This window comes from Lepidochelys kempii, chromosome 7, assembly GCF_965140285.1.
Source record: "Lepidochelys kempii isolate rLepKem1 chromosome 7, rLepKem1.hap1, whole genome shotgun sequence".
Classification (NCBI taxonomy): Eukaryota; Metazoa; Chordata; order Testudines; family Cheloniidae; genus Lepidochelys; species Lepidochelys kempii.
In genome coordinates, this window is record NC_136386.1 from 72445935 (window position 1) to 72466825 (window position 20891).

The 20891-nt window shown below is 43.1% G+C and overlaps 1 protein-coding gene across 1 annotated transcript in view; it reads left to right on the forward strand.

Annotated features, from left to right (window-relative positions):
* GLUD1 (glutamate dehydrogenase 1) overlaps positions 1 to 20891 on the forward strand; it is a 59299-nt gene that overhangs the window by 4768 nt on the left and 33640 nt on the right. The window contains exon 2 of the mRNA XM_073353343.2: positions 20505 to 20585. Within this exon, the coding sequence (XP_073209444.1) occupies positions 20505 to 20585 (81 nt within the window). The remainder of the gene's footprint in view (positions 1 to 20504; positions 20586 to 20891) is intronic.

Sequence of the window (20891 nt, forward strand, 5' to 3'; positions counted from 1 at the left end):
CCATTCTTTGTGTTACCGCTGTTGTTGGTCAGAGCCACATCTCTGCAGTCATCATGTTAACATTTAATTTTTGCTAGTCCAGTTTCAGATTCACCTAAAAAACTGCGTGACTTATTAAATGCTGTTATTATGAACATAATGATTTTTACTGTAAACCCATTAGCAGTATTATCCAGAAAATGTCTTTAACATCAATGTTAATAATGTTCTGTAGCAATTTACTCTGCAGGTAAATGTAATGAGGGTTGGTTGTTGGGATGTCTCATACTATGGTAATTGACCTTTTTAGCCTGAACCTTCTACACCAGGGGTGGGCAAACTATGGCCCATGGGCCACATCCGGGCCACCAGCTGATTTAATTTGGCCCTCAAGCTCCTGCTGGGGAGTGGGGTCTGGGGCTTGCTGCGCTCCAGCCGGGGAGCGGGGTTCGGGGCCGCTCCATACGCGCATGCCACACCTCCCAGAAGCAGCAGCATGTCCCCCCTCCAGTTCCTACGCATAAGGACAGCCAGGGGCTCAGCACACTGCCCCTGTCTCAAGTGCTGCTCCCTCAGTGCCCATTGGCCGGGAACTGCAGCCAATGGGAGCTGCAGGGGCAGCACCTGCGGACGGGGCTGCACGCAGAGCTGCCTGGTCACGCCTCCACCTAGAAGCTGGAGGGGGGACATGCTGCTGCATCCGGGAGCTGCTTGAGGTAAGTGCCGCTCGGAGCCTACACCCCATAGCCCCTCCCACGCCCCAGCCCCCTACCCCAGTCCTGATCCCCCTGCTGCCCTCCGAACCCCTCAATCCCAGCCCAGAACACTCTCCTGCACCCCAAACCCCTCAGCCCCAGCAGAGCATGCACCCCCAGCTGGAGCCCTCACACACCCCCGTCCCCTGCCCCAGCCCGAAGCCTCCTCCCGAACCCCTCGGTCCCAGCCTGGAGCCCCACTACTACATTCCAAACCCCTTATCCCCAGCCCCACCCCAGAACCTGTATCTCCAGCCAGAGCCCTCACCCCCTCCCACACCCCAACCTCTTGACCCATCCCGGAGCCCACTCCCATGCCCTGAACTCCTCATTTCTGGCCCCACCCCAGAGCCTGCACCCCCAGCAGAGCCTTCACCCCCTCCTGCACCCCAACCTTAATTTTGTGAGCATTCATGGTCCGCCATACAATTTCCATATCCAGATGTGGCCCTCGGGCCGCAAAGTTTGTCCACCCCTGTTCTTTACCATTAAATATCTGAGTTCTGATTGTAATTCTGTCAGGTCTTAAACACATTTTATTTTATTTTTCAACTCAGTGCCTTACACAAACATTTTACTCTGGAGCATTTCCATTACTCCCAGTGGACCAGATAGTTGAAACTCCTCATTCCCCTCAGTTCAGTGAGACCAAGGGTCTTTCTCAGTCTCTTTCCTGTCTGCCTTGGTTTCTTCATTTATTTTCTTCCTCCTTCCTGTCCCATTCCCAACATTGTTGCTCTCATAGTTCCTGTGCACTTTCCCATCTCTTTTCTCCCCAGTGGGGCAAGTGTTCTACTTTCTTTAGATCCTCTCTTCAGCTGTCACTTCCAATTGCTGTGGAACTTTCAGGTTCCAACATTCCATCCCTTCTGGTGTCAGTGGCCCACCTCTGAACATGTTGTTCAATGTTCGAATAACAGGAGATGGGTTTGTGGGAGGGAAGAGAGCTGTTACCTGAAGATTAATGTAATACAAATCTAATTTATGCTGTATAGGATGTTTCATATTTGATCTAGGCTGAACACTGGTAATTTACCTATTGGGAGACCAAATTAATAGCATACAGTAACTGGGAATTGATAGTTCATCAGATGACTTCAAGTACCTGAAATCATATTTAAACAGATGATAAAGATGGGACTTGTACAATTGCTGTGCATCAGGTAGCTGGAGGACTAAACCCGCTATGCAGGTAGCTATGATAGACGAGGGGGGGGGATCTGCACCAGCAAGGGCTAAGGGCAGAAAGAAACCCTGGTAAAAAATCCATTTCCTGAGAATTGTAGAAAAAGAATGGGATGATGCTGATATTTCTGCATTGGTGCTACCCCATGACCTTTCTTCGAGTGCTTCAACTTTTGTGAGCTTCTGTCTAGTATATCTCTTAAACTTCAAGCACCATCACTTTACTGCTAGAAAGATGAAGGAGTTTTCTGTTTCTCCTTTCTCACTCAGTTTCACTCAGAGCTGCCTTGTTGCCCTGACGAGATGGCAGGTCTCCAATACTCCACGTTGTGAGTCCTCCAGTCTCTGCCTCTTTTGCCACTTCTGGCTTTCACATGCAGCAGTGTAGTGAAATGGACATGATTCTTTACTGTTTGTTGCTGCTCATAGCAGCAGTGAGTCTAACCAAAGTCTTGCTAATATGCTGCTGCTCAGCAAAATTCTGAGTAGCAATAGAAGCTTTGAAACTGTCTGGAGCTTCTGGAAGATACTGTACTGTATTGGATAAACATTTGGGAAGTTATACTTGTGATCAGGAAACGTGCATTCTGCAGAAATTGATGACTTAGGCCCTTCTAGTAACCAGAGAAGTTTTCTTACTCTAGTAAAAAGAAAAGGAGTACTTGTGGCACCTTAGAGACTAACCAATTTATTAGAGCATAAGCTTTCGTGAGCTACAACTCACTTCCTCAGATCTGAGGCATCTGAGGAAGTGAGCTGTAGCTCACGAAAGCTTATGCTCTAATAAATTGGTTAGTCTCTAAGGTGCCACAAGTACTCCTTTTCTTTTTGCGAATACAGACTAACACGGCTGTTACTCTGAAACCTGTTATTCTAGTAAGTTAATTTTTAAGGACTTGCCTGTGTGTTTAAAACACTTGGTTCTTTTATTATACATTTAGATGTCTGCATAAACTAAATTGGAGTCAAAAGCTAAGTGTATGAAAGCAGAGCTCAAAAATTAGTACTGCAAACTGTTTGTCAAATATGAAAATTGCTAGCTATGGTTTTTCCAGGCTATGGAGGCCAGAAGATAGTCTGGACCATGGTCAGAAGCAGCAAGAACCAGATAGGGAAATTAAGGCCTCTGCAACAGAAGTTGTTGTTGCAAGGAGAGACGTGGCAAGTAGTGCTCTTGGGAAGGCTTTAATGGTACTAGCTGACACACACAGCTCATAGATCTGTTCGATCACCAAAACAGACTTTTCACTTGCAGCTGGTGAACCCAAATTTTGAGCACTGGTGAAAGGAAGGGTTTCACTGTGGGGCAAAATAGGAATCTTTCCTATTTCAAGCTTTACCAAATGTATCTCCAAATAAACATGATTGAACAGGTGTCTTGGACCTCTGTGCAAAGTACTGTTAGTAAGTACATGGGCATCAATAATTAGCATAAGCATTGTACATTAAACTCCAGTATCATTGGGTTATTTGTGAGCTTCAGCAAATACTTACAGTAATCTAATTTGGGTTTACATCTTTATTTTAAGTGTAACTGAGGAAAATCCAGGTCATACCAGGTACTAAGCTGAAAGATAAGAGCTGCTATTTAAAAGGATCAGGATTAAATATTGTCTGAAGATTATAGACCAAAGGCTCTAAGATCTTAGGTACATGTTATTCCGTTAGATCAGGGTACTTTTGCACTTGTTGCCATCTCCTTCATATAAGTTCCGTAATTCATTTATGGTGATTTACTGTCTTTAATGCCTGTATGTATTTTGGTTTAAAATGTCATACTTGGGCCAGTTTACTTTAATACAGTTACCTAAATTAAAAGTAGAATATTCTAGATATCTGTTGGATTCAGTAGTTCTGCAATAACCCTGTCAAACTTTGAGTTACCTCAAAGTTTATAAATATGCATTTACAAAATCTAAGACAAATAGAAATCTTTTCATAATTTGGTATTCCAGTGGGAAGTGGGCTTTGCTCACATATCCCTGCAGTATTTGCAACTCAAACACTAGTGCTGAGTCTTTCACCCAAAAGTGAAACTGACTTGGCTGTCCAATCAATTAAATGTAAGGCGTAAGCAGCATAAATAGTTAAATAAGTTTTTTTAATACTTCTAGATTCAGTAGTCTAAGGTGTTGGTAATATAGATAAGAACTTGTTTGGTGGCCCTTTTTTTAAAGGCTTAAAAACAAAAATGGATCTGATCCGTTTGAGTACCATAATTCACTACGAATAGTACACTCTACACAATAATAGTTCAGGGAAGGAGCAGCTGCTTCATTTCAGTGGTACATGAAGGGAAGTGTTTTGAGCGCCTTCGGAAAAACAGGCAATTTATCATTAAAAGCACTCGCCATCAGAAACCATTAAAGAGCATCTCAAATGACATTTTTGCTCAAGCATTCATGGCACTTCTATTATAAGAGATTAAGTAGTCAAGAGGATACTAATTATATACTTTGGGGGTTTCAAACATGGAACCCAGCAGCATAAATCTTTCTTTCTTTACATTTTGGTGCCTCTCCTCTATAAACTCTAGGAACACTTCAAAAACTGCCATTAATTTATCAAGTTAGCTGTCCCTTGAAATATTCTGTTTGAGACAGCCTAGATCATTCTTTTATAAATCTTACACATGCCAGTTTCTATGACCACAAGGAAGAATAAGACTTCTACAAATTCTGAGAAGTAAGGGTCCTTTTCTCCCTTTTTTTTTTGGTGTAACTTTTGCAGCTTATTACGTTAATTACTTGTTACCCTAAATTCATCTTTTTCTAAAGCTGTAGAGATGCTAAGAATAATTTTTCCTTCCTTTGCTTACATGGTGACCTGCGTGCTAAGAGCTGGAGTTAACAGGAAACCACAGCTGCTGTTGCTCATCATAGCGACAGCTGCCTAGAGAACTAAACCAATCCAAATAGGGTACAGGAAATGGGAGTCAGCAGAACACAACTGACTTTAAGGCAAAGTAGACCTAGACTAGTTGTTTTCTAACTAAAATCTATAATCTTATTTAACAGTCTAAAAATTGTGTAACTGATAGCATAGTTGGGACAAAGTTGTTTAATTAAGCCTTTTTCGCATGATTGAGTTGAGAACAATTGTTAAACAGGTCGGTTTCCTAGAGTTAATGGGGCTTGAAAGCTTAAGGACAGTGAAGGCATTCTTTTATATTAACGTCTGCTGTGGGGTTCTCAGCTACTTGGTAGTAAGGAATGGATTCACTGATGTTCATAGAGCCCCATTTACACTGGGGCTTACATTGTACACTTTTTAAAAACAGCTTAAAGCTTGTTTATGCTAACTGTTTAGGAATCCACTGTCAATTACTCCAAATTGACCATGTGGTCTGAAACAGGTTGGCCCCTGTCCACATTGGCTACCTTAAATAGTGTAAAACTGATGCAACAAGCATATATTTTAGTTCCAGTGTAGCTGAGAGTTAAGGGTTCTGGTTTCCATACACATTTTGCATCTCTGGTCAGACCGTTCGCAGTCCTGTGATGTTAGGGATTTTCAATAAACTTGAAATGGAATGTCACAAGACAGTGGTCAAATATTCATGGCCCAGTCCTTATTCCTTATTTTAGAGACAGATGACTGCCTTAAATTATTGCTCCTGCAGCCTGTGGATGATGAATCTGCATTTCTTTATGGAGCAGCTTAGCTTGACTGACTGCCAAGGGGAACTTACTTCTGCTGAGAAACTTTCTAGTCTCTATCTCTTCTGTTTTCTGTTCTCCTCTGGCTAGTAGATTTCACCTTCTCTCCTGTCCTGTATCTGCATGTGAGTGTGTTTCTTACCCTAATAACTCATTCCTCTATGGTTATCTTCCCCATTCTGCTGTTATCCTCTTCCCCCAACAGGGGTTCTACGATCGGACACTAGATGTTTGCTAATATTGGCTCTCTGCTGCTGGCAGTGCTCTATTATACAGGCTTTTTTTAGACAAGGCCTGATTTCTCTAAGGGCTTGTCTACGCTGGCACACTAAATCAGTGCCACTGTGATTGATGCAGCAGCGTCGATTTACTGGGTCTGGTGAAGATGCGATAAGTTGATGGTAGAGTGCTCTCCCGTTGACTTCAGTACTTGACCTCGCTGAGATGCAGAAGGTAAGTTGGTGGGAGATATAAGCTATGTCACTCAGGTGGATGCTTTTCCTGGAGAGATGCTGTAACTCAGGAAAGTCCTATGGTGTACAGAAGGTCAGACTAGATAATCACAGTGGTCCCTTCTGGCCTTATCTATGAATATACACATTGTACTACTTTAACTGTACCCATATAGTTTGAGTGTACAAGCCCATCCCCCATTATATTGATATAAAAGGTGCCTCTACCAGTATATCTTATTCATGTATGGGAAGGGGAATAAGTTGTACTGATCTAAGACATCTTTATGTCAGTAGAAAGAGGGGTTGTACTGGTATAACTATTTTTTTTTCTTTTAAATAACCCCAACTCAAATAATTATACCAGTGCAAAAACTATATAGACCAGACCTTAAAAAGTTACAGGACCTTACCACAAGGACCTTAAAATTGTCAACCAGTTCTAGTGCAGCTCACGCTACTAGCTGTCACAGGAGGCCATACATCAGAGGATGCAGTATGACACTTGCAACCTAAAATGAACCCTGAAAGCTAATAAAACTTAATTTTCAAATTATGGATACTTGGATGGAAAACATTTATGGAAATGAGCCTTGTTATGATGATACCACTTCTACCAATAGTTAAATTTGTGTGTATATTTTGCATAACAGCTCCTTATTTTAACATTAGGTCTTAGCATTACCATTTAGCATTCCCACATTTTAACATTAGGTCTTAGCATTACCACTAGCCGTCACCTTCAGCCCCCAACTAAAACCCCTCCAACCTATCCTGAAGGATGACCCAACACTCTCACAAATCTTGGGAGATAGGCCAGTCCTTGCCTACAGACAGCCCCCCAACCTGAAGCGAATACTCACCAGCAACCACATACCACACAACAGAACCACTAACCCAGGAACCTATCCTTGCAACAAAGCCTGTTGCCAGCTGTGCCCACATATCTATTCAGGGGACACCATCACAGGGCGTAATAACATCAGCCACACTGTCAGAGGCTCGTTCACCTGCACATCTACCAATGTGATATATGCCATCATGTGCCAGCAATGCCCCTCTGCCATGTACATTGGTCAAACTGGACAGTCTCTACGTAAAAGAATAAATGGACACAAATCAGATGTCAAGAATTATAACATTCATAAACCGGTCAGAGGACACTTCAATCTCTCTGGTCACGTGATTACAGACATGAAAGTTGCGATATTACAACAGAAAAACTTCAAATCCAGACTCCAGCGAGAGACTGCTGAATTGGAATTCATTTGCAAATTGGATACAATTAACTTAGGCTTGAATAGAGACTGGGAGTGGCTAAGTCATTATGCAAGGTAACTATTTCCCCTTGTTTTCTTAACCACCCCCCCACCCCTGCAGACATTCTTGTTAAACCCTGGATTTGTGCTGGAAGTGGCCCACCTTGATTATCATACACATTGTAAGGAGAAAGAAAAGGAGTACTTGTGGCACCTTAGAGACTAACCAATTTATTTGAGCATAAGCTTTCGTGAGCTACAGCTCACTTCATCGGATGCATACAACCGATGAACTGAGCTGTAGCTCACGAAAGCTTATGCTCAGATAAATTGGTTAGTCTCTAAGGTGCCACAAGTACTCCTTTTCTTTTTGTGAATACAGACTAACACGGCTGTTACTCTGAAACCTGTCATTGTAAGGAGAGTGATCACTTTAGATAAGCTATTATCAACAGGAGAGTGGGTTTGTGTGTGGGGGCGGTGGGGAGAAAACCTGGATTTGTGCTGGAAATGGCCCACCTTGATTATCATACACATTCATAGAATCATAGAATATCAGGGTTGGAAGGGACCTCAGGAGGTCATCTAGTCCAACCCCCTGCTCAAAAGCAGGACCAATCCCCATTTAAATCATCCCAGCCAGGGCTTTGTCAAGCCTGACCTTAAAAACTTCTAAGGAAGGAGATTCCACCACCTCCCTAGGCAATGCATTCCAGTGTTTCATCAGCCTCCTAGTGAAAAAGTTTTTCCTAATATCCAACCTAAACCTCCCCCACTGCAACTTGAGACCATTACTCCTTGTCCTGTCCTCTTCTACCACTGGGAATAGTCTAGAACCATCCTCTCTGGAACCACCTCTCAGGTAGTTGAAAGCAGCTATCAAATCCCCCCTCATTCTTCTCTTCTGCAGACTAAACAATCCCAGTTCCCTCAGCCTCTCCTCATAAGTCATGTGTTCCAGACCCCTAATCATTTTTGTTGCCCTTCGCTGGATTCTTTCCAATTTATCCACATCCTTCTTGTAGTGTGTGGCCCAAAACTGGACACAGTACTCCAGATGAGGCCTCACCAATGTCGAATAGAGGGGGACAATCACGTCCCTCGATCTGCTCGCTATGCCCCTACTTATACATCCCAAAATGCCATTGGCCTTCTTGGCAACAAGGGCACACTGCTGACTCATATCCAGTTTCTCGTCCACTATAACCCCTAGGTCCTTTTCCACAGAACTGCTGCCTAGCCTTTCGGTCCCTAGTCTGTAGCGGTGCATTGGGTTCTTCCATCCTAAGTGCAGGACCCTACACTTATCCTTATTGAACCTCATCAGATTTCTTTTGGCCCAATCCTCTAATTTGTCTAGGTCCCTCTGTATCCTATCCCTGCACTCCAGCGTATCTACCACTCCTCCCAGTTTAGTATCATCCGCAAATTTGCTGAGAGTGCAATCCACACCATCCTCCAGATCATTTATGAAGATATTGAACAAAACCGGCCCCAGGACCGACCCCTGGGGCACTCCGCTGGACACCGGCTGCCAGCTAGACATGGAGCCATTGATCACTACTCGTTGAGCCCGACAATCTAGCCAACTTTCTACCCACCTTATAGTGCATTCATCCAGACTGTACTTCCTTAACTTGCTGACAAGAATACTGTGGGAGACCGTGTCAAAAGCTTTGCTAAAGTCAAGAAACAATACATCCACTGCTTTCCCTTCATCCACAGAACCAGTAGTCTCATCATAGAAGGCGATTAGATTAGTCAGGCATGACCTTCCCTTGGTGAATCCATGCTGACTGTTCCTGATCACTTTCCTCTCCTCGGAGAGTGATCACTTTACATAAGCTATTACCAGCAGGAGAGTGGGGTGGGGGGAGAGAAAACCTTTTGTAGTGATAAATACCCATTTTTTCATGATTGGTGTGTATAAAAACAAACATCTTCTGTATTTTCCACCGTATGCATCCAATGAAGTGAGCTGTAGCTCACAAAAGCTTATGCTCAAATAAATTGGTTAGTCTCTAAGGTGCCACAAGTACTCCTTTTCATTTAGGTTTAGCATTCCCCTTTAGTTGAAACTAGGCATGCTAGAATAGATGCAATTGTGAGTATATATTTAAATATCAGATTTGAAGAGCTACTGTTGACTTGTTGCTGGTAGAGAATGATTTACTTAATGTCCTGTGCACTTGGACGACAAGCACTGCTTATTAAAATGAATCTTTGTAGGGCATTAATAAACAAACAGTCTTGTTTCACCCCTCTCCTGGAAGAAATAAGCCATCCAAAGAGGGAATGTACATGCAGCTAAGTAGGTCTGAAGTAGTCGAGCTGTTTCTGCTAGGAACACAGGAATTGTCATAGTGAAATAAACTGGTGGTCCACATAGTTGGTATCTGCTCTAACAATGTCTTTAATGTCAAAGTAAAATGGAAGAATCACTATTACAGACAACTGTAGGCTAATCTACCCACAGAGAGGGTTTTTTCCTAACCCTAACTAACCACTTTTTAGTTTAGTGGTTGGCTAATCCCTGGGAATAGCAGGGATTTTATTCCTTTTTTAATCACTGTTTAATGTAGTTTCCTGGGTGGTTAATTTAGAACCCAGGAATGAGTATGAGTAGTTAAATTTCTTTATTCCAATGTAAGTTACTTTGCATTTGTCAACAACGAATATTATCTTGCATTGTGTTACCCACTCACCTAGTTTTGTTAGGTCCCTCTAGAGTTTCACTAAAATAACCTATTTTTTTCCATCTGCAAGTTTGCCACTTTACTGTTCACCCCCATTTCCAGCTGATTAATAAACATTAAACACAAGTCCTGGTATGGAACCCTTGGCGCACCTCTTGGTTAACTTTCACATGTGGAAAAATGACCATGCATTCTGAAGAGGCCTGTGAATCATGTTGGAGCAGGTTTCAGAGTAACAGCCGTGTTGGTCTGTCTTTGCAAAAAGAAAAGGGGTACTTGTGGCACCTTAGAGACTAACCAATTTATTTGAGCATGAGCTTTTGTGAGCTACAGCTCACTTCATCGGATGCATACCGTGGAAACTGCAGAAGACATTATATACACACAGAGACCATGAAACAATACCTCCTCCCACCCCACTGTCCTGCTGGTAATAGCTTATCTAAAGTGATCATCAGGTGGGCCATTTCCAGCACAAATCCAGGTTTTCTCACCCTCTCCCCCCCCCCCCCCCCCCAACACACAAACTCACTCTCCTGCTGGTAATAGCCCATCCAAAGTGACCACTCTCTTCACAGTGTGTATGATAATCAAGGTGGGCCATTTCCTGCACAAATCCAGGTTCTCTCACCCCCCTCCAAAAACCACACACACAAACTCAATCTCCTGCTGGTAATAGCTTATCCAAAGTGACCACTCTCCCTACAATGTGCATGATAATCAAGGTGGGCCATTTCCAGCATAAATCCAGGTTTTCTCACCCCCCCACCCCCCATACACATACAAACTCACTCTCCTGCTGGTAATAGCTCATCCAAAGTGACCACTCTCCCTACAATGTGCATGGTAATCAAGGTGGGTCATTTCCAGCACAGATCCAGGCTTTCTCACCCCCCCCCCTCGGGAAAACACACACACACACATAAACTCACTCTCCTTCTGGCAATAGCTCATCCAAACTGACCACTCTCCAAGTTTAAATCCAAGTTTAACCAGAACGTCGGGGGAGGGGGGTAGGAAAAAGCAAGGGGAAATAGGCTACCTTGCATAATGACTTAGCCACTCCCAGTCTCTATTTAAGCCTAAATTAATAGTATCCAATTTGCAAATGAATTCCAATTCAGCAGTTTCTCGCTGGAGTCTGGATTTGAAGTTTTTTTGTTGTAAGATAGTGACCTTCATGTCGGTGATTGCGTGACCAGACAGATTGAAGTGTTCTCTGACTGGTTTATGAATGTTATAATTCTTGACATCTGATTTGTGTCCATTTATACTTTTACGTAGAGACTTTCCAGTTTGACCAATGTACATGGCAGAGGGACATTGCTGGCACATGATGGCATATATCACATTGGTGGATGTGCAGGTGAACGAGCCTCTGATAGTGTGGCTGATGTTATTACACCCTGTGATGGTGTCCCCGAACAGATATGTGGGCACAGTTGGCAACGGGCGTTGTTGCAAGGATAGGTTCCTGGGCTAGTGGTTCTGTTGTGTGGTATGTGGTTGTTGGTGAGTATTCGCTTCAGGTTGCGGGGCTGTCTGTAGGCAAGGACTGGCCTGTCTCCCAAGATTTGTGAGAGTGTTGGGTCATCCTTCAGGATAGGTTGTAGATCCTTAATAATGCGTTGGAGGGGTTTTAGTTGGGGGCTGAAGGTGACGGCTAGTGGCGTTCTGTTATTTTCTTTGTTAGGCCTGTCCTGTAGTAGGTGACTTCTGGGAACTCTTCTGGCTCTGTCAATCTGTTTCTTCACTTCTGCAGGTGAGTATTGAAGTTGTAAGAAAGCTTGATAGAGCTCTTGTAGGTGTTTGTCTCTGTCTGAGGGGTTGGAGCAAATGCGGTTGTATCGCAGAGCTTGGCTGTAGACGATGGATCGTGTGGTGTGGTCAGGGTGAAAGCTGGAGGCATGTAGGTAGGAATAGCGGTCAGTAGGTTTCCGGTATAGGGTGGTGTTTATGTGACCATGGTTTATTAGCACTGTAGTGTCCAGGAGCAGGCAGTTAAGAGTTTTATTCCTAGTGTCACATATGAAAGCTGGTGGTTGTGGTACTTTTATATATACAATTGAATGTTAATAAATCCATAATATGGACTAATCCTTTAGTACAAAAACCAACTAACCTCTTCCCTTGTAGTCTTCCCAGACTTACCCTATGTGAAAATGTTACCAGGAGATCACATGTCTAAAATGAGAATCTATAGCAGAATTACTTTATATCAATGAAAGTTTATTTAAACTGATTATTGCAGCATCGAAAGAGCTGTTGCTAATGTGGGATTACAATTAATATCTGTTTGCTGTAGCTCTTATAAGTCCCAGTTGAGATCTGGGACCCCATTGTGGTAAGTGCTGTACAATCAGGGTAGGATAGTCCCTGCCATGAAAAAGCTTATTTTCTGATACCTATATGTTTTGCATATAGAGAGGTGTACAGAACAAATATATTTTTCTTACACTTAAAAAAAAAAAAAAAAAAAAAGGTGGGTGTGGTAAATTGTGATCTTTAAAAATGCCTGAGTATGGTATCCTCTTCCAATCTTGATTCTCTTTTGGGTTGTTGTATGCGTGGTGTTTTTTGTTTTTGTTTTTTAACAGATGAAATTCAAAGTAGAAAACAAAACCCTAAACTTTACATGAGTGGATTCAAACCAGCAGATGCAAGGACGCTTCCAAATTGTGATGAACTCTTATTCAAACTTGCCGAGTTCTGTAAGAGGTTTAATTCAGTGGGAGTAGTGGACTGGGATGTTTTGCTATGAGTGTTACTATGGTGACTAGAGAACCTTTATTTGCTCCTTAAATGGAAGGAATACTTTATATTCTGTAGATGTTAGAGTATTTAATGTAGAGATCATGCTGTGAGATAACTAAACTAAAAGGGTCTAGAAACATTCTGAATCTATCCACTTGCAAATGGGTACATTTTATTAAGCATCACTAGGTTCTCAGTATGCCTGGAAATCTAATTTGCATTTGAAACTTACTTGGTTATTCTGTAGTGTCTAAAAGTAACATACTGTCCATTTCTTTCAGAAGCCACAGCATATTAATATCAGGTTTCAGAGTAACAGCCGTGTTAGTTTGTATTCGCAAAAAGAAAAGGAGTACTTGTGGCACCTTAGAGACTAACCAATTTATTTGAGCATGAGCTTTCGTGAGCTACAGCTCAGTTCATCGGTTGTATGCATCCGATGAAGTGAGCTGTAGCTCACGAAAGCTTATGCTCAAATAAATTGGTTAGTCTCTAAGGTGCCACAAGTACTCCTTTTCTTTTAGCATATTAATATGCCTCACATTAAAACTTGTACACATTCAAGTCTTGGATGAGAAGCCAGGTTGATTTTATTTTTTCACTTAAAAAATCAAGGTCTTTCATGGGGTTCCTGATGGCTACTTTGACAGTTCTCTTCATTTCTGTAATTCCTATTTAAACTGGTTAGGCTGAATACTCCTGCTGTACATCTGGAGTATGATTTGTAGATAAGAGCACCATTGCAGACTCCATTGACATTAGGTATCCCATAGAATCCAAAAGATGTTCTTATGCTAATAAGTAGCTTCTACTTTGACATGTCCTTTAACAAAAATCTCATCTAAACTGATTCAGGACTTGTAAAGAGAAGAAATTCAGATCTAAAGTTTCCATTTCATCTTGCAATACTGTTTGTTCGTGTCCAAGCATCCTTTCTGGAAGCTGTGCTGCAGTCAAACAAAAGCTTTTGAACTTAGTACAGAGGTAACTGGGTGAAATTTTTAATGGTCTGCAATCTATAGGAGATCAGACTAGGTGATCTAATGATCCCTTGTGGCTTTAGTATCTGTGACTGAATCATCGAGGACCCTTAGAGGGTGATACTTGGACACAGTGAGAAATGTGCAAGTCTGTTTTGAAATCTGAGTTTGTCAGACATTAAAAATATGTTCTAGGGATCTGCCAGAGTGTGATCTGATTTAGGCCTTAGGATATCCAGTAGTGAAGGTTTCTCTGGCTTCCTTTTTTGAATACATGAGAAAAAAAAACCCTCCACTTACTCTTTCCGATCCAAAAATTATTGAACTTCAGTCCTGTTATATGTTGGAGGGGTAATCGTTGAGTACACATTCAACTTTGGTGACTTTAGATCAGGGGTGGGCAAACTTTTTGGCCCGAGGGCCACATCTGGGTGGGGAAATTGCATGTAAGGCTGGAGCAGGGGGTTGGGGTGTGAGAGAGGGTGCGGTGTGCAGGAAGAGACTCAGGGCAGGGGGTTGGGGTGCAGGGTGCGGAAGGGGGTTGAGGTGCAGGAGGCGTGCGTGGTGCAGCAGGGGGTTCAGGGCAGGGGGTGCAGGTGCAGAAGGGGTGCAGCAGGGAGCTCAGGGCAGGGGGTGCAAGGTGCAGGAGGCGTTTGGGGTGTGGGCTCTGGCCCAGCGCCGCTTACCTTGAGCGGCTCCAGGGTGGCAGTGGCACGCAGCAGGTCTAAGGCAGGCTCCATGGCCCCACACCACTCCCAGAAACATCCGGCTGTGAGGGAGTAGGGAGTGAGGCGGATTGACCTGGGAATGTTGTGTGGGAGTTTTACTGGGACTGTCTGCATTGGTGATGGGGATATCAGGGTGTGACTTCACTTGAGGGATGATACCTGAGCATGTAACTTGAACCCAGGAGGGGGGGTTGAGGCCAGGTGACACCTTTGAGTTGTCACGGAGTGTGGGGGAGTCAGGGCCCGGTGGCCCCTGTGGGAGGGGAGAGGTCTCCGCGCGCTGCCCTTGCCTGCAGGTACCTCCCCCAAAGCTCCCATTTGGCTGGGAACGGGGAACCACAGCAATGGGAGCTGTGGGAGGTAGTGCCTGCAGGCAAGGGCAGCACGTGGAGCCCTCTGGCCCCCAGGGGCCACAGGGACATGGTGGTGGCTGCTTCCGGGAGCCGCACAGGGTCAGGGCATGCAGGGAGCCTGCCTTGGCCCCAGGGGACCATGGGGTGGCAATCCCACGGGCCAGATCCAAAGCCTTGAAGGGTCGGATCCAGTCCACGGGCCGTAGTTTGCCCACCCCTGCTTTAGATGGTTAACTGTAGTGATTGTACTCTTTTACACACTATCCTGTGGAATTAACTTATTGCATCAATATACTTAACTATTGAAACCTTCTGCATTTTATTCTTCTGTCTAAAAAAAATTCTAGAATGGCCGACTGGTGAGGTAGGTGATATTTAGTGAATTATTGTATTTGGCAACGTTCTACTTATGATTTTTACTACTTTTTCCTTTCCTTCTGCTGGTATGGACTTTTCCTGATATACTATACAGTTAAATATTTCTGGTATGAACTAATTTTTAACCTCTGACAATTCAGACTAAAGGTGATTCAGCTGTCTGGTTTGCCTCTGGCCTCTGTCTCTACAGCAGAGTCACAGGTTGGGGAAATCAGTCCTTTATTCTTCTAATGTACTACTGATCAGTAATGAAAATTGTATGTGTCTGGGTTTAAAAGCTGAGATCCTGCAATGTGAACTTCTTTCCCTATTCCTCAGCAATTAAATAGAAAAGTAGGTTGGAATTTGAAGCAATTTAAACAATGTAAAGAAAATGAACAAGAAACTAATAACTTACTGTATTGTGGCTTCGCTTAACTTTTTTTGGGTGTGGTGGGGAAAGAAAATCCTTCACTTATAAACAAGACTTTCTGGGTCTTTTCCAGTGGAAAGTATGTTCCATAGCTGTGAGTCATACTGTAGCTTAAGGCTTTCATTACAAAAGATAACTTTGTCTAACTGTCTCTTTAAAAGTTACTGGTTCAAGAGACATTGTGTGGACCATGCTAGGATTTTTAAAATGTTAATTTTGGTGTGCAGCTTGTATGTGATAGTCTTCATTATGTTTCTTAAATGTTTTGGGGTGTCATAAAATGTTGGATTGCTTCAAGCTTTGTTCTTTCTTCTAATGTGAAAAATGTGCACAAGTTTTCTGGTGGGAACACAGTGCAGAAGGGATTTCCAGATGCATAGCAATGCTGTTTTCCAATCTAATTTGGACGGAGTCTTTTGCTAAACTAGGAAGTTGTCAAACTAGATTTCACTGAAGTCCTTAGTATAGTAGAAATTAAGTCTTATCTTTGTGTATCCTCCTGCAAATGCTGGCAATTTCCCAGGAAAAAATAGTTTAGGACAGGACACTGGTAAATACTGGCTTAAACTCTGTTTAAACTGAGAAAAATAATTGCATCAGTGTCCAGGAAGTTCAGCAAGCATATAATGTCTCTTTTTTTAAATTTTGGATACATCCATTTAAAAAAGAAGACTGGGTCTATTCACTACATCAAAGTTGGTCTTCTGCTGCCTGGCCAAATAGACTTGGACTGGTAGTCTACATCTCTGTGGAAATGTTGTTTGACATTGTCATAAATATAAAGGGAAGGGTAACCATCTTTCTGTATACAGTGCTATAAAATCCCTCCTGGCCAGAGGCAACATCCTGTTACCTGTAAAGGGTTAAGAAGCTCAGCTAACCTGGCTTTCACCTGACCCAAAGGACCAATGAGGGAACAAGATACATTCAAATCTTGGGGGGGGGGAGAGGGAGAAAGGCTTTTGTTTGTGCTCTTTGTTTACATGTTTGGTCTCTCTTGGGACTGAGAGAGTCCAGACAGAAATCCATCTTCTCCAACCATCCTAATCCAAGTCTCCAATATTGCAACCAGTATAAGTAAGCCAGGCAAGGTGGATTCGTTTATCTTTTGTTTTATGTGAATTTTCCGCGTTAAGAGGGAGGTTTATTCCTGTTTTCTGTAACTTTAAGGTTTTGCCCAGATCCCCTGTGTTTTGAATCTGAATACCCTGTAAAGCCTTTTCCATCCTGATTTTACGGAAGTGATTCTTTTACCTTTTCTTTAATTAAAATTCTTCTTTTAAGAACCTGATTGCTTTTCATTGTTCTTAAAATCCAAGGGTTTGGGTCTGTGTTCACTTGTACAAATTGGTGAGGATTATCATCAAGCCTTCCCCAGGAAAGGGGGTGTGGGGCTTGGGGGTTATTTTGGGGAAAGACGTCTCCAAGTGGTCTTTTTCTCTGTTCTTTGTTTAAAACGCTTGGTGATGGCAGCATACTGTTCAAGGCCAAGGCAAAGTTTGTACCTTGGGGAAGTTTTTAACCTAAGCTGGTAAGAATAAGCTTAGGGGGTCTTTCATGTGGGTCCCCACATCTGTACCCTAGAGTTAGGAGTGGGAAAGGAACCCTGACAGACATATAGTTGAAACAGCTGCTGTGTGGACAGACAACCATGTCTGTAACTAAGTCAAATAAGCATATCATAACCTGGTAACAGAAAAGCTGGCTTCTACTTAGTATAGATCAGAGGTGGGTAAACTACGGCCTGCAGGCCATATCCGGCCCGCGGGACCATCCTGCCTGGCCCCTGAGCTCCCGGCCAGGGAGGCTTGCCCCTGGCCCCTCCCCCACTGTCTCCCCCCCATCCCTCCCCTGCAGCCTGAGCACGCCACACCGCACTGCTAGTGCTCTGACTCACCGCTCTTGCCAGATGGCGTGGCTGGCTCCGGCCTGGTAAGGGTGCGGGGTGGCAATCGGGACAGGGAGCAGGGGGCGGTTGGATGGGTCAGGGGTTTGGTGGGGGTAGGCAGGGAGTGGGGGGGGGGTTGGATGAGGCAGAGGTTGGGGGGGCGGCGGTTAGGGGATGAGGAACGGGGAGGTTGGATAGGGCACGGGAGTCCCAGGGGGCCTGTCAGGGGTCGGAGATGTGGATAGGGGTTGGGGCATTCAGGGGACGGGGGGGGGGGGGAGGTTGGATGGGGGCGGGGTTCTGGGGGGGCAGTTAGGGGTGGGGGTCCCAAGAGGGGGCAGTCAGAGGTCAAGGAGCAGGGGGGTTGGATGGGTCAGGGATTCTGAGGGGGGCAGTCAGGGGGCGAGAAGTGGGAGGGGGTGGAGTGGGGGCCATGCTGTTAGGGAAGGCTGTGCCTCCCCAACCCGGCCCTCCATATAGTTTTGCAACCTTGATTGGCCCTCGGGCCAAAAAATTTGCCCACCCCTGGTGTAGATGGTGCTTCAACCTCTTCTAGTTTGACACTGAGTGGCAAGCATGTTCTAGAAAAATGGGTGTGTCAGAAAAACTGAACAAAGATTGAATGTTGTAGTCAGTCGGAACAAGCTGTGCCCTATGTAGTGTACGTTCCAGATGAAGTATTTTCAGGAACTTAGTTAATTCCGCTTCCTCTGAGTTATTAGAGCAAGAGTGGGGAGAACATGTAAACTGCATTTCAGAGGTTAAACATTACTATTCTAATGCACTGTACCTTTTTTAAAACTTAAAATTTCCTTTAATGGTTTGTGCTATTTCTAGTCTCAACAGTAGCCATTTATGTAATGAATTTGCAATGAAAAATCTAACAGTCTCTTTTAATTCACTGTCAGTCAAAAACTAAAATCATATGCCTGTTCTGAGGGAAGCATTCAGCCCTATAACTTTTGTTAGACTTATTGAAAAGTGTGTTCACGTAGGAGGGCAGAAATTTGGCTGCAAACTTTTGAGCTGCACTCAGTTTCTTTGTAGACTTGGGATCGTTTCCAGTGCATTCAGGAATGGCTTTCATAGGAGCTCAGGAGTTTACTTTGGATACTGCTTTTCAAGTTTGAGGACCTGGATTTGTGCTCTTCTTTGGATAATAGGAAATCTGTGGAGTCTTTTTCTAGTTTCCAGTGTACACTCTGTCCCTGCTACAACTACTTCCCCCCGCACCCCCGAAGTTTGGCACAATTTACAGCCTGTGCTCAAGAATTATAGGACTAGGGTAGAGAATCATTGTAGGTTAGAATTTAGACTCTGTAGAGCTGTGGGAGAAACTTGCACAGTAGCTACTTTTGATTGCAACCTTGTGCTGTTATCCCCTGGCTTTTGTGGGCACTAAGTTCACATTCTAAACTGCAAGTCTGAGCATCTAAAGCTCTATTTATGTACCCAGATAGGGTTGACTAAAAAAATTTATCTACTTTGCAGCTGTAACAGGTAATGTGGTATGATGCTGCCATGAAAATTAAATATAAAAAGATTTAAAAACCAATTTCTGACATATGACACACTGTCTTCAGCTTCAGTAATCAGAAAAAGATAAAAGTTCTTAGACACAATTTGTAATCCCAATCCTTGTGAAATTAGCTTCCAGTTTGTTTTGAACTGCCTCCAAGTCAAAAAGGTACAAAATATTACAAGCCCTTCAAATTTTACAAAAGCTGTTTCGTATTACCCTACCTGCAAGGTCATACTCAAGATCTTTTATTGTAAAGGTCTCCATGTCCAGTGACAAATCACTTCATTTTGTATCAAGTGAATGAGTTGCAAAGCTTTGGGTTAGAGGAATGCTGGCAAGCTTTAGCATTATGTTGCTGAATGATTCATTTTGGAAGCTACTGATTCTTAAATGGCAAGCTTTGTTAACACAGAGTTAAGGTTGCCCAGTGATAGCTTATATCCTTCCAGAATGTCGAGTTCAGCTTCTGAACACCAGGAAGTATAGAGTACTTAGCTCTGCCTTCTCCCCCAAGCTAGCAATAGCCATTGGGAATTATCTGCATGCACTCAAGCTGCATTCACTGTCCTAGTTGTACAGAATGGTAGAGTAAATTGGAACAGCTTGGGAAGAGTTGTGTTTGTGATGAGATCTGGGGATTAGTTTGAGGAGCATTGTAGAGTTGTGATTATGATTCACTGAAATCTGGATCAGATTCACCTACGTGCTTTTATTAAAGGAAAGAGGTGGATGTATACCTTGAGGTTCCAGTCTGCATCGTTACAGTACAGAATTGTGTAGGTTGTGTCAGTAGCAGGGCACTGAGGTCTTCTTCCTCTGGGTATTTTCAGTTGTGAGGTGGGATATGAGAACAGTCTGTGGATTTAATGATAGGTAGGGGAAATAATAGCTTTTGGTGGTATCCTGTGCAAGTTGATATCTATCCGTGAGGGAAAAAAAAGGTGCCAGAATATATCAACATAAAGAAAAGCTGTTCTCTTTCTGGGGGCTGTATTTCTAGAACCCCGTAGTCAAATGGACCCAAATTTGGAACACTGACTCTACCCTGTACTTCCATGACACACACCAAATTTCAAGGCCATCTGATTAACCTTATGTATTTTAGAGCACTTAGAACAGTCAAGCTTTAAACAGAAAGCTGGTCTTAACCTTAGCTACAGGAAAGCTGTCCCACTCTTATAATACCTGTCAACTGCCCCTCATTTGAAGGTACATCATTTGTCCCAAGTTAACTATATGGTATACATTAAGTGCCCCTCTCATTTCTACCATTGAAAACTACCAGAAACTGCTAACTTGAGGTTAATGATTTGCATTTTATTTCCTACACTGCTTTTGTTATTTTGAGGCTGGTGTACATCATCTCTTACTTCAATCTTGACAAGCTGAGAGAGAGTTTGCCCACTTGCATGTAGTGGGCTGGTGTCCTAGAGTTGCTGTTTTCAATTTGCAAATGCTAATTGCAAACTCACTTTATTCTTGTTTGTTTTCCTCCGTTTTTCAGGTATTCGTTACAGCACAGATGTTAGCGTGGATGAGGTGAAAGCTTTGGCCTCTCTAATGACATACAAATGTGCTGTGGTTGGTAAGTGATACTAGTTTGTCAAGTACAGATTCTAATTGTCATTTGAATTAGCATTGATTTAAGTCACTGTGAAATAGCTGAAGGACTGAATTTAGTTATTTTTAGATACTAATTTCCTTTTACTAAAATCTGACCTGTTAAAATCTGCAACAAGTGATTTTGAATGCTTACCCAGTAACTGTAGTGCTGTATTTCCTTTGCTATTATTGAAGCTACATGTTTTTGAATAGTACTTTGTTCTCTGCATTCAGCTCTTCTACTGTGCTTCCTCTCAGTAAAATGATCCCATGCTTAATATGTTACTAT